Genomic DNA, 14,377 nt, shown 5'->3' on the forward strand with positions numbered 1-14,377 from the left:
TGGAATCGAAGAGTCCATGTATGTGACTGGTTGTGGATGGTCTTATGATGAGATATAGATTAGGTTAGATTAGATTAGATTGATTCTGTGGGTATTGGTGGGCTTGAAAATGGGAGGTTAGCATAGGGTGGAGGGGTGAAGTGGTGAGATTTACCTTTGTGAAGATTTAAGCCCTTGTTGCCAAATGCAACTGAAAAACACTGTGTGTGATTTTTCTGAACTGCCACAATTTTAGCTTAAATATGTTTCATAAAGTAACACAAAATACTTCACAACTGATTTGTATAGCCCTGGCTAACTTGAGCCTAAACCACCAGGAAGCATTTTTTGAAAAATCAAGCCTTCTGAAACTAGGCTGTGAAATCCCCAAATAGTCCCAATCTAATAATTGGAAAGTATGTCAGTTGAAATTCAGAATTTCTTAACATTGCACTGAAGTATAGTCAATTGAAGAAGATAACGGTTTTCTTAAGTAGAGTTATATTGATTAAAATTTCTATGCAGTATTACCCGTCCAAGTCAATCAAGACTTCGCATAATGCAGGTTTGAGAAGATTTAAATACTTAGAGAGGCTTCTAGGTACTCTCCTACACTGAGTGTATGATTTAGAAAGTGTATAGAACAGGGGGATGTGCAGCCATGTTTGACGACCTGCTTTATTCTACTACAGTAGTTCTCAAATTTCCTGATCTCAGGACATTTTCACACTCTTAAAATAGTTGGGGACTGCAAGAGCTTTTGTTTATGTAGCTTATGTTGATATTTACTGTTAGAAATTAAAACTGAGAAGTTTTAAAAGCATTTATTAGTTTATTTAAAAATATCAGTAAACCCATTATATGTTTACAAAAATAAAAAATTTTTTTAATTAATTAATTTATTTTTGGCTGTGTTGGGTCTTCGTTGTTGCGCGTGAGCTTCCTCTAGTTGCGGCGAGTGGGGGCTACTCTTCGTTGCGGTGCTTGGGCCTCTCATTGTGGTGGCTTCTCGTTGCAGAGCACGGGCTCTAGGCGCACGGGCTTCAGTAGTTGTGGTTCGTGGGCTCAGTAGTTGTGGCTCGCGGGCTCTAGGTGCACAGGCTTCAGTAGTTGTGGCACACAGGCTCAGTAGTTGTGGCGCATGGGCTTAGTTGCTCCGTGGCATATGGGATCTTCCCGGACCAGGGCTCAAACCCGTGTCCCCTGCATTGGCAGGCGGATTCTTTAACCACTGTGCCGCCAGAGAAGTCCCACAAAAATAAAATTTTTTCATGAAAAATAACTGTATATTTCAAAACAAAGAAAAATTAGCCAGAGGAATGGTGTTATTTTGCAAGTCTTGTTAACGTCTAGTTTAGTAGAAGACATCCGCGTTCTTATATCTGCTTGTGCATCCAGTCTGTTGTGACGTGTGGTGTTAGTTGAAGCATAGGAAGAAAGTCAAGTTTCACACAAATATGTAGTTGGAAAAAGAAGTATTTCAGTAATTTTTAAAGATAGTTGTGTGTATTCTTCTTTGATTCTACACCAGTACTCTAGAAGTGGTATTGTCTGCAAGGTTATTTGTATTGTGGAAATAGGAAACCATATCAATGAACTTTTCATATTCTTACATTAAAATCTTTTCATCTGTGCGGCGCTTTGAATGGATCTTTTACCCATGTGTGATGTTATGCACTTGTAATTTATTAAATGTTGGTTCCCTGAGTTTTACAGATCTTCCAAAATATTGATACATCTCATTGTATATTAACAAAAACCACATTTTAAAATATTCCTACTCATCAGAAGAGTCTTTAGGTATTGGAAAGCTGTCAAGCTCACCGGAGTGGAAACAGAATTTCCAAAATTCTGATTGGTGCTTGATAGCTTCAGTATTATCATAGGCAATATATACTGTCAGGTGTTTTCCTTGAAGTGGCAGACTCGCTTGGTTCTTTTTGAGTGATTGTCTGCCAGGTACTCAAGTTAGAATAACAGTAGTTGGCCTGCCATTCTTTCAAATAAAAAGTGGGTTGAGAAAGCCAGCTAGTTTAGCTTGCAACTCAAATGGTTGCACAAATGCATTTCCTCGAGCATCCTTCGTTCTTGAGTATGCTGTAGATGTGCCTTGGGCATACTTCCCATTTTGTCACACAAAATATTAGCTTTCTACTCAAGGGTCAAGAACTTTAAAAAACTGTGAGCGTGTCATGGTGACGAATACAATGAGTATTAGTACAGTTTGGTGCTGCTGCCCAGGTTCATGTTTATAAGGCGTCAGCACCTTTACTGACCTTTGTTTCTATATCACCAGTGCAGATAGTATTATTAGGAAAATAGCTTTGATTTCTCCACCCCCTGAAAGGGTGTCGCTAACCCTCAGGGGTCTGCAGACCACACTTAGGTGATCTAGACATGGAGCACCCTATTCCCTGTCCTTCCTCTTGTCTTTTGAAACCCACCCCTTCCCTTTGTGCATATTAAGTTCCAGTCCAATAGACGGTTTTTTTTTTTTCTCACCTCTTGCTTTTAACTTTTGCTTTTTCCCTCTGCTGGAATGTTCTTGCCCCGTCATCTTTTCTTAAAATCTATTTTTTCCTTCATGTGCCAGTTCGTTTTTTTCTTCCGTGATTTCTGCTCTCAGATGGTAGCAATCTTTGCCTCTCTAAACTCTCGGTAACACTTAGTTTACCACTCCCTTCTGGCACATGTAGCTTATTTTAGAGAGTTTTTTTGTGGAATGCGGAATCGTCTGCTAATGGCAGGTGACTTAGGACCAGTGACTGTCTTATTCATCTTGCAGTACTTTACAGTGCTTGAACTTAGTGAATTATTGCAGAGTGAGCGAAATAATTTCTTCCACAAACATTTGGTTGCTGCTACACACCAAGAATCGTTCCGAGCCCTCTGAATGCAGCTGTGGGCAAGGCTGACGTGTTCCTGCTCTCGTGGGGCTTACTTTCTGTTAAAAACTCATTCACTCTGCCTTTGGAGAGCTTAAATTGACAGTGTGAGTAAATCCAGTGATTTCTGGTGCCTTAGGGATTTATTTAGGCTCGAGAAGTCTTTGAGAAACAGATCATTAAGTCAGAGTAACCGTTATCCATCCGTCTTAACTAATCAGTTAATTCAGTGGGAGAATTGCAGACATTAAGAGGAACTCTAAGGCTGCATAGAAGACTGAATTCACAGTCTTAATCTTTATAGCCAAGTATTCTGTGCCATGGCCCAGAAACTCATATTTCTTTTTTTTCAGGGTTATATCTGGTCATATTAGTTACTAAATGAAGGAGAGAGGAGCCTTGAGGATAGAATGTCTGAAGATCCCGTGGCAGTGTTTTCTACATACAGCTGCTGTCATTTTTATGTTTATGTGGCTGGTGTGATTCTAGCAGAGATATGTTTAGTGTATATCTGTGTGAGAAAGGTTTTATTTTAAAGTTTGGGACTTTTTGTTCCCTCTTTTTCTCTTAGGCGTTGACAAAGGATCCCCAGGATTATCCTGATAAAAAAAGCCTACCTCATGTACATGTTGCCCTCTGGATAAATTCTCAAGGAGGCAGAAAGGTGAAAGCTGGAGATACTGTGTCGTATGTCATCTGTCAGGTAAAACTGTCATAATAAATAAGACCTACACCAATTCCGAGCCCATGGTAAAATCCATCTCTCCATGGTGTCTTGTTTAGTACTCTGCCAAATAATTGATGCTGTAAAGAGAGGGTTTAGTCTTGGTTGGTTTTGCAGCATTTAAAAACATTAGTCAGGGGTATGACATTTTATTAAAATTTTTATAAAACATTTGAGACTAGTGTTTTGGATGAGTGAAATTACTTTGGTGAGACAGGTATATAACAGTAGCTGCTGTTTCAATCTGAAATTAACTTGAATGAAAATGTCTACCAGTTTGCTTGTATATCCAGCAGTAGTCCTTTATCATTCCTTTTGCAGCAGTTTCCATTCTGAATATTATTCTACCAAAAGAGAGTAAATGCATTTTTCACTAGCCTGTTCAAATAATTACTTGAAAAAAAATACGAAATGCATGGTTATGGAGAAAGGTGAGATGTCCTAAAAAGCTACCTTATGAAGAAAACACAGATTATCTAACCAGGTCCTTTTTTTTTTTTTTTTTTTTTTTTGAGTGGAGGGGGCCTAGAACCCACCTCTTGTCTTCTTCCTGTTCCATGAGACACCTCTCAGGAACCTCTAGGTCTTCTGGAACAGTTTTAAACCGCTGACCAGTTTCTTTTGAGAGTAGCATGCCTCTAACAGTCAGAGATAGGGAGAAAGGGTAGAACAGAAGAGGGTTTTGGTTTTGTGGGGTTTTTTTGTTTTTTGAAAGCACTTAACTCCAGTCGGAACAAAGGAGGGGTCTCATCCCTTCTCCCTGCTTAAAAAAAAAGTCAGAGTCAAAGCCTCTATCCAAATTCTTTACAGTTACTATGGTGTGGTCTGTTTACCAAAAGGCATAATTCATCTCAATAAGATTGTTCTTTTTAATTAATTAAATATTGCTTTTTGTTATTACAGTAAAAAAAATTAGATAAGCCTTAAACTTCAATGTGATTGATCTTTGTCAAAGTACAGTCAATGTGGTTTGCAATCAGAGAGCCTTTTCAAAATGTAGAAGTCGTTTGCTAATATCTGCTTGGTACTGTAGATGATGTACATAACAAATGATTTAAGTACATGGACAGGAATCAGCACTTGACTCTGTCTCCCTCCTAGGGTTACCCTTGATTAAGAACTGTTACAGAAAGCCAATTCCTGCAGGAAAATATTTCCATAAATGTCTGACTCGCTCAAGCCCTTAATGTGCTTTGCATATTGCCTCTGACAAGTCTCATCTCAAAAAAACAATTTTCATATTATGCAAATAAAGATTTGGTAAATAGGCTAGGTTTTTTTTTTTTTTTTTCACTTAGGTATTCACATACATGGAAAAGCTGTTAAGATTATTAATGACAGGAGCAGATGGCAACATACAACTTTGAAAAATTATATAGGTTTTCTGAAATAGCATCTAAAAATGAAATCAAGCCACAATTATGTTTTGGCTAAACCTGGAATGGAGATGTATGGTCCTATGATCAATGTATTTCAAAAGTCAAGCTTATATTCCTTGATGTCTGAATATTGAGGTCTTTTGATTTCTTCTTCTCGGGTCTTACTGATATAAGAAGAGCTCAAAATGCTGATGCTAAATCCAATTTGATGTATTTTCAACCCTTTTCCCATTCGACTGGTGCTGGGTGTTAACTTATTTGCTTGTTAAAAGAACAGTTCATGTTTCTTTTATTGGTTTATTCTTCTCACTGTATCCCAAGAAAAGCTGTAGGACTTTAATTTGCCTTTGTCCCCCAGCAGTGGGACATGCCCACTTTCAGCATGTTTGCTAACCAAAGCTGCCTACTTCTTTTGCTTTTAAGCACTCAGGTTATTCTTCCTCTTTCCTAACACAATTATATTTTTAGAATATGTTTCTCAAAATGTATGATGACACATTTTTAGGAGAACTATTTACTGCTGTAAGCAAAGGTGCCCTTCAAGAATAACCTATCTCCTAAACAGGTTCTTTTTTGTTTAAAATTTACATTTTGAACATAGTACTCTACTGATAACTTATTCAGACTATAAATTCAGGTGAATTCAGAGAGTAATGTTTGTGGTATGTAATTTATATTGTAGTTCATAGTCTTATTAAACCATGTGAATTATTTGCTGAGATCTTAAATCAACTTCCACTTGTTGGTTAAGTGTTAAATCCTTAACTATTTAACTTTCATTGGACATAATTTTCATAAGGCATGCCTTTAACATAATTGTTTTAAGGGCGCCACTTGTCATCTGTTAAAACTTTTTTTCCATTGATTTCCTACTAAAGATGACCTCATAGTTTTCAATGAATTGTCTGATCTGGTTGTCTCTGTAAAGTATGTACTTTGAGAAGTTCACAAATTACTACATGGGCACTTCAAGGAAGACCAACATTGCTTCTCAGTCTATTTTTAAAGGTGTATGGGATGTGTTTTTGCATATAGCATGGGTTTGAGAATTAGGTCTTTGAGGGATATATCTTATGTCACAGCCTAAATGTTTGCTAGGTTTGAGAATTAGGTCTTGCTAGGTTTGAGAATTAGGTCTTTGAGGGATATATGTTATGTTACAGCCTAAATGTTTTTCCAACGTAACACAGGAAGACCTGTCATCTTACCAATTGTTTTGAATTTAGTCACGTTTGAGCTCAGATTTTTTTTTGTTTTTTTTTGCGGTACGCGGGCCTCTCACTGTTGTGGCCTCTCCCTTTGTGGAGCACAGGCTCCGGACGCGCAGGCTCAGCGGCCATGGCTCACGGGCCCAGCCGCTCCGTGGCGTGTGGGATCTTCCCGGACCGGGGCACGAACCCGTGTCCCCTGCATCGGCAGGCGGACTCTCAACCACTGCGCCACCAGGGAAGCCCAAGCTCAGATGCTTTTGCATACAATAAGAAATACGTTTGGGAGAAACTTTTTCAACTGAGAATATGCTTAGAACTTTTTCAACTGTTTTTTTACAGACATGCCTGACATCAGAACATCTAATGATATATTGGAAAGTAACTCAAGGGCCGTTTTTAAAAAATAATAATTTGCCTCTACAAATTTTGTTTTTATTCTTTATTAAAAATTTTTAAACTCAACATTACTATAATCTTAAGGACAGACCAGTTTTAAAAAGAAACTACAATTCTATAAATCAGTCAGATTTCATGTGTTTGTTAAAAGGCAGTCTGAATATAGTTGTGGTGCATAAAGACACTGTCCAAGGATTTTTCACTCTTTTTGTCATTGGCTGTCACCTTACTCTCATCTAACAAATCAAACTTCTAAAAAGGCAACAATTAAAGTTGATTAATTCTGCCTAATTTCTTTTACTGTATTGTGAACTCCTGAAAAATAATTATAAGCAAGTCTTTTAATCTGAGGTTTGCTTCCTTTCTAGTTATTTCATTATATCTTAGCATAGGTAGAACCTAGTTGATAAACATCCCAGTTTGTTTCCATCAGGAGCCTAGCCAGAGAAAGAAGCCAGTGCTTCCAGTTTGTGGTAAGACAACGGTATGAAAGGTTGCTTCTGCTTTGGGCTGGGCACTGAGCTGAGAAGGGACTGATTGTAGCAGGATTGAAAGAATAGGATTCACATTATAATCAGTTTTGCAGAGCAGCTGAGCACTGTGAATAGTTAAAATTTACGAATCTGAATAATAAATTCTGTTGTTGCAGACAAGAGGAAGAGTGGAGCGAGTTGTTGGATGTTGGTCCAGTAGAGTGGTGATGGCTTTTTGATTCACAGATGATGATGACATCACCCACAGGACTGTATATGGGCCAATTATATAGAGTTTCACAACTTCTATTTTTAGACAGTAAAGAGAAGAGGAAGGCCTTGAAAAGAGGCTCTCTGGCCCTTCTTCCTTTCCTTGAGGAAGAGCCGCATAAACAGCGCAAAATGGCATGCCCTTCGTTCCAGTGGCCAGATATTTTGCTCCTAGAGCACTCTACTCCACCAAGGCGACTTTCTTAATTTTACTCTTAACCTATTATATCTTGTACATAAATTAGTGCTCTTGGGTTTTGTGTACTTGTCTATTCCCCTTGCTCATTTGCTTCTCAGAGATACATATAGCTCTCATTGAGAGATATTGCACACACACACACAAACACACACACACACACCCTGTCTTTAAGATGATAATAGGACTAGAATTCTTGCAAGGAGGGATTGAGTTAACATAATAAAAGGGTCACACATTTTTTTGTCATGACTCCTAAAAGGCCTTTGTTAGCAAGTCTTCCCGGTGTGTTTCTGTGATATGGCAGGTGGAATTGTTTAATCTAGTCATGCCATCTTGTTGGTTTCGAGTTTCAACAAAAAATAGAACACAACACATGCTGGATTTACATTCCTGGACAGTGGGTGAGTTGTTCTCCTTGATCTTCCTCCCGTTAGTTGCATATGAAATGTTCACCAATAGGTCAGAAGGGCTTCTTGGTGTTTGGAATTGAATACATAAAATTTGAACTGTTATCCAAAAGGATTTTGTGGTGTTTGGAATTGAATATATAAAATTTGAATTGTTGTCCCTCTCTTTGTCCAAGCAAGTACTTGTGATTGAATTTCTCACAACATTACCTGTACCATGTCCTCTTGTAGGATGGGTCAAACCTCACTGGGTGTCAGAGGGCCTATGCACCCGAGCAGCTGCAGAAGCAGGACAATTTAAGCATTGACACCCAGTACTACCTGGCCCAGCAGATCCACCCAGTTGTGGCTCGAATCTGTGAGCCAATAGATGGAATTGATGCTGTCCTCATTGCAACGTGGTTAGGTAAGTGTCCCGAACTCACGTAGCCCCTTGCCTGGCAACAGCAGCCCGTGCGGTCATCCCTTACCCATCAGGAGCCCTGTTTAGAGGCACGGTACTATGTCAAGCACTTCTTTGTCTGTAGTTGAGCATTTATTTTTGTGGTTGTTTGGTTAATGTCTATCTCCCCTCCTATATGAACGCCACAGGCTTGCTACCTCTGTAAGCACATGCCTGCTCCAGGGTAGGCACTCCGTCAACAGATGATGAGTGGGGAGAGAGAGAGGCGGCAAAAGAAAGGATAAGAGAAGATTTTCGGCGCCCTCCTAGTCTCTGAGCGTACATTGTTGTTGCTTTTTTTTTTTAATTTATTTTTTTTTGGCTGCGTTGGGTCTTCATTGCTGTGTGCGAAGTTGCGGCGAGTAAGGGCTACTCTTCATTGCGGTGGCGTCTCTTGTGGAGCACGGGCTCTAGGTGCATGGGCTTTAGTAGTTGCAGCACGTGGGCTCAGTAGTTGTGGCTTGCGGGCTGTAGAGGGCAGGCTCAGTAGTTGTGGCACACAGGCTTAGTTGCTCTGTGGCATGTGGGATCTTCCTGGAGCAGGTCTCGAACCTGTGTCCCCTGCATTGGCAGGTAGATTTTTAACCACTGCGCTACCAGGGAAGTCCCTACATCGTTGTCACTTTAATCAGTGAACTTCACTTAATAAGATTCATTGTATCTTGAATATTGTTTCCTCTTGTCTCAGTCTCTAAATGTGTTTTTGTATGGAGTGAGAATACACAGCTTTTTTAACATTAAAACGTTTAACTTGTTGTATTCGATTCCTTTTGAGTATCCTGCTCTTGCTTTTAAAAATTCTTCTAAAACTGGACTCATTATCTTCTCGGAATTAGTTGATTGCTAATTTCTCATCATCTGGAGGTGCCAGCCAACCCTGAAGCCTCATTGTCTCTCAGACTTCTTGCCAGGTCACCAGGTTGTCATCTCTTGCTTAGAAATGTATTTCGTAACCAGCCCTGATTTCCTTTCTAGATGACCAGCATGTTGAGAGTTACGTTGCTTTAAGTTCTCTGCTCTCTATCCCATTGTACACAAAGATGAATATTCTTAGAGTAAGTGCCTAATAAAGTCCTTGGCTGGCTCCTCACTATAAGTTCTGTTGCCACTGACATCTTACAGTCTCTGACTTCGGCAGTTATAGACTAACTTTTTAGCTCCAACCTGTATTTCTAGCCTGACTTCTTACTTAGTGTACTCAGGGTCCCCTAAATATGGCATTGTTTAATCTGTCCATGCTTCATGGAAAATCCTCCTCCTCTTCTCATTGAATAAGTCTGGCTTAAGGCACGGGCTTTGGCATCATAGGGATCTGGGTTCAAACACTGGTTCTGTCGCTCATGTGCTCTGTGGCTTTGGGAAGCCTCTGAAGCTTGGTCTCAGCCTTGGTTTCTAGAGTTGCTCTGAGGGAGCGATTAGTGATACGTGTGAGATGCTCTGCACAGGCCTGGGTGGGGGAGTGTGCAGTGAATGCCTGTTATGGCCACTCCCCAGCCCCCTGCCAGGCCTCTGCAGAAGTATGTTCAAACTCCTCTAGTCCCTGGGATTTGCACGCAGTTAGCTCTCTGTGCGTTTGTGGACTGAGACTGGACAGATGAATCATCAAGTCACATACTTTCCACACTGCCCCTGTTGAATATGTTTCTGAGCTCCTTCCCACCAGCGGGTCCCGCCACCCCCCCACCCCCACCCCCGCACCATCAGTGTCTGCTCTGGAAGTGGAAACTCATTTTTGACATTTGCCTAAGCAAAACATAATTAGGAAGATAAAATTCTGCTACCCAGATCATCATATAATGTATTCTCAAAGTTGAGTTGTATTTGATGATGTTTATAAATCCTCAGCTGGGAGGAGGGAGTGTAAGTGCACAATATTTTTTAGCTTCCTTCTTTTTTCTCTCCTCTGCCTCGAGTGCTTACTCTATTGGAAACTGTAATAAGTACTTTGCATATGTTATCTCATTTAATCCTTTCAGTAACCCCATGAGGCTATGTTGTTTCCTTCATTTTACAGAGAAGAAAGCTGAGGCTTAGAGAGGTAACTAACTTGGTCTTGTCACATAGCTAGTGAGTGGCCGACCGTGGTTGGTCTGGGATCCAGCTCTGCATGACTGCAAAGCTTGTGCTTGTAGCCACCACCTCTTCTTAGCTCTGGGAGGCTGTGACACATGCCCTCAGTCAGGAGCGTGGTGGCGTGGGTGTGAAGGCCCGGGAACTTCATCTTTGTGCTTCCTCCTCACCCCACTGCAAACCCCCAGTGCCGCTGACAGCCCCTCAGCAGAAGCATTTGTTTTTTAGAGTAGATCTTCCAGGTTTTCCATTTGGATCATCAAGAGCCTGCTTCATAGGCTCACCGTTGCCCTTTCCTTCTTTGGTTCTGAAGTTTCCAGTGGCCCAGAGCCGAGGAGAGGTAGCTGGAAGAAGCTTCATCTTGTGAGTGACGTTTAACAGATAAGGGTGGAGCCTTGTATTTTCGGCAGAAGAGCTGTAGTGTAGAGTAGAAAGCGGTGGAGCCTGGCTGGTAAACAGCCTGATGCCTGCTCAGATGTCTCAAGACTGGCCATACCTGGAGGAGACCAGACTGATTTCGTTGGTTGCAGGGTCATATTTAAGATCATTTTCATATCAGTTAAACTGCAGGCAGATTGTGGCTGCTTAAAGATGAAACTTTCTCATCATTGTGACTGTCTTATGAATCCAGTTTTCACAAATCATTTTCCAAGCCAGTAGCCTAGTGGGCCCCATCTTCAGAGTGTTCTTGCTATTACTGACCAGGCTCGGCCTACAGAGGGGACCCGTCATGCTTGTGCGTGGTCTCAACACATCCCCATCTCTCCTACCCCATCACCTGAAAGCTCTGGGTGCCAGGTAGCCGCTTGGAGCTGCTGAGGGGCCTGTGTTTGTAGCTCTGAAGGAGCTGCTGCCACTCCCCTTTGTACCTTCTTTTTCTCGTTTTTGTCTTCTGCTGTTTGGCAGCAGTTTTTATGCTGAAGACATGTGAAGTTGTCATCATGGCGCGGTGCGCCTCCTCCCACCGCAGCCCCGCCGTCACCAACGGTATCCACATACCTATCTACATTCGTAGTAAATCTCCTAGTCCTTTATCTCTCCCTCTTTCCTCATAGGAGCGTCCACAGTAATGAAGGGCAGAACAGCAAGTGCCAGTCACCGTGAAGATCTGTAGAAAACATTGAAGCTTGCTGGGCAGGTCTTTGCAGGCATTTGCCCCCTGCCGTATTTGGGAGCTGCATTTTGATCTGTGTCCTTTATTCCTCTACCCCAAGTGGAAATTAGGATGGCTGTTCTTCACTAGGGGATTTGAGGCCCCTGTTATCAGTTCTCACTTAGCCTGTGGTTTTAGAGGAGAAGGGAGGAGATAGGGAAGTGGTGGGGAAGTAAGGGGAGGAGTGTTAGGGGTGCATGGTTTCTAAGAGGTGCAAGCTATAGGCATACAATTACTGTAATTTGTTTTTAAAGTTCTAAATCTGTTTTTCTTTATATTAAAAAAAACTGCCGTTAGTGAACTGACACCGTTAAATAAGTTGAAGTCTGCAGATATATACATAAAATACAAGCCCTGCAACTGCCTAATCACAAACATAAAATAATTCTCTTGCCTTTAATGTAGTTTTTATCTTTGGTTAATCAAATGTATGACAGTGTAGAAACTTCAGTGAAGTTCGCTACTTTGTCCTTTTAGCTAGTATAAAGAAATCAGGAATAATGGCATAATTTCATTTAGAAAAATTATTAAGTTCATGATTTTTTATTTTTCAGACTCTTTTGTGGAGAGCAACTATATTTTTCAACTACTTCTTTTTCTATTGCTTTTATACTGCTTTCCTTGAAATGAAAGGCAAGCATCAAGTGTTGGTTTTATCCTGTGGCTTCGCTTTGGAAATTCTCTATTTCTCCCCATCAGGATACCTCCTGAAGTCTGTCTGGTGGCATGTTGCATGGCCAGGTGTTCTGTATGGGAAGGTCGTTTCAGTGAAAAGGAGAGAGGACAGTCTATTAAATGAGTGAATGAATAAGTCTGTTGTATTGAAAGAGAATAATTTGTTCTCCCTAATAACTAATGGTCCTCATTATCCCACAGTAAAATGTGTATCATTTTTCTGAAACTCATGCAAGATTATTGCTGTTGGGCTTAAATAAAGCTAAATTTTACTCTTTTCCATCTGTGAATAGAAAAAAATGTAGTATTACTCTTCTTATACAATAGCCCTATGGGAAACATGGCCACTAAAACTTGGAACTCTCAGCTTTTGTTCTCCAGACTATAGGGTTCTTTTTTCTCGTTCTAATGAAAGCTCTCTATATTCTGTGGGTGAAATATTCACAGTATGCTCCAACATCCAAATAGTCTTCTGTACCTGGCAAAACAGGCTGGGGATTCGAATATTCTAAAGTTCATTCCTGAATTTCATCTTTTAATAAATTTATATTTTATGCATAACAGTACTTAAAATTATATAATATCTTTCCTCCGATGAGGAATGATTTGTACAATAACTGTCAAATACCTTTCTTCACGGTCAGTGATAAAATTTCAGTCATTTGCCTATCAGGGCAGTTTTTTCATTGGTCCTGAGAAATTATTGATGTTTGAAGAACATGAGAATTTAACATTTAATCTGTGAAAGTAGTGCTTAGAACAAGACAGCACACTTAACCCGGTGTGTTCCTGAGTTAGATTGGGGAGTAATAATCCCCCCTTTTAAAAAATGGCCCATACCACCCACCTTACAGAAGGTGCTTTTTGTCAGTAAACAGGGTACCGTGATATCTTCTAAGAAAATAAGTGCAGCAGCGGACCATGCCATGTTTGGGGGTGCCTTTGGTAGACCCGGGGAGATATACCTACAAAAGGTGGTGGGGTGGCGGTGGGGGAAAAGCACAGGTGGTTGGGAGTGGAACGATGCCACCAGCAAGTGCCTCAGGCATTACTTTGTTGATCAAGACTTTGCTCTTTTCATGATGAAGCTCTCAGAAGAATGTACGTACATGACCAGCATTTCCAAACCTTAACTATTTTCTGTGACATAATTCATAGTAAAATTTCAGAAGTAAGATCACACCAAATGCAGTGTAGGATAGTAAGTCTTCTCAGTGGGTAAGAACCGCCCCTTCCAGGCTGGAGCGCCATTCCAAGCACGTTATCAAATGGCTCATGGTCCCAGCCTACTTAGTCCCAACCTACTTATGCATCCATGGAACAGATGCATGTTGATGACCTGCCGTGCTCAGCAGTGTAATGGGTGCTGTGAGGGATACGAAGTTGAGTCAGCCGTGGCTCCCTTACTCACATCACAGCCCAGCCTGTTGAGTCAATTTCCCTGTTGTGGGGAAGTCTAGTGGACAGCACAAGTACATGTCCCCAAAGAGGTAGAATAAAGGAGTTTCAGTGTTTGGGGGAAGCAGAGACCACTTCTAGCTGGGGCCACCTGGGAAGAGTTTATAAAAATGGAGGCGTTTGAGGCATTGTGGGCATGTGCCTTGCAGAGGCCAATGTGGAGTCGGGAGTGGCTGCCTGTCCCCACCTCCCACTTGTCCTTCCAGCCCAGTGATAAGCAGCAGGGCTTCGACTTCCAGGGGTAGCCCAGGCCATCCCAGCTGCTCTTCAGGACACGCAAGGGAATTCACAGAGAGCCTCATAAAGGGTATCCATTACACTGCCTTGCACCGCAGTCCCTATAAGGCGAGCACACGGTGCTTGTTTCTGTGTCACTGGCTCCCTGTGCTGAGGGCCCGAGGTAGTGCTGCTCATTTGACTCAGGCACACCTCTAAGAACCTGGAGCCACACCAGAGCATGTTTAGAATAATTGCTTTGTGTAGTGGTTTCGAACTCTGACTTTGTAAAGCTTGGAGTTTCCAAAGGAAAATGGGGATTTCTCAAATTATTTAAGTAAGATCAATTTTTTTTAATTTAACTTTATTGAGGAATAATTAGCAAATATAATTCTATGTACGTATGTATGTATGTATGTACGCACGCATGCATGCCACGC

General features: G+C 41.1%; 1 protein-coding gene across 2 annotated transcripts in view; it reads left to right on the forward strand.

Moving 5' to 3' along the window:
- POLA1 (DNA polymerase alpha 1, catalytic subunit) overlaps positions 1-14,377 on the forward strand; it is a 305,648-nt gene that overhangs the window by 135,026 nt on the left and 156,245 nt on the right. For both annotated transcript variants that reach the window (XM_079911477.1, XM_079911478.1), the window contains exons 31-32: positions 3,436-3,567; positions 8,155-8,329. In XM_079911477.1, the coding sequence (XP_079767603.1) occupies positions 3,436-3,567; positions 8,155-8,329 (307 nt within the window). The remainder of the gene's footprint in view (positions 1-3,435; positions 3,568-8,154; positions 8,330-14,377) is intronic.

Source organism: Stenella coeruleoalba, assembly GCF_951394435.1.
Source record: "Stenella coeruleoalba genome assembly, chromosome: X".
In the NCBI taxonomy this organism is placed as follows: Eukaryota; Metazoa; Chordata; class Mammalia; order Artiodactyla; family Delphinidae; genus Stenella; species Stenella coeruleoalba.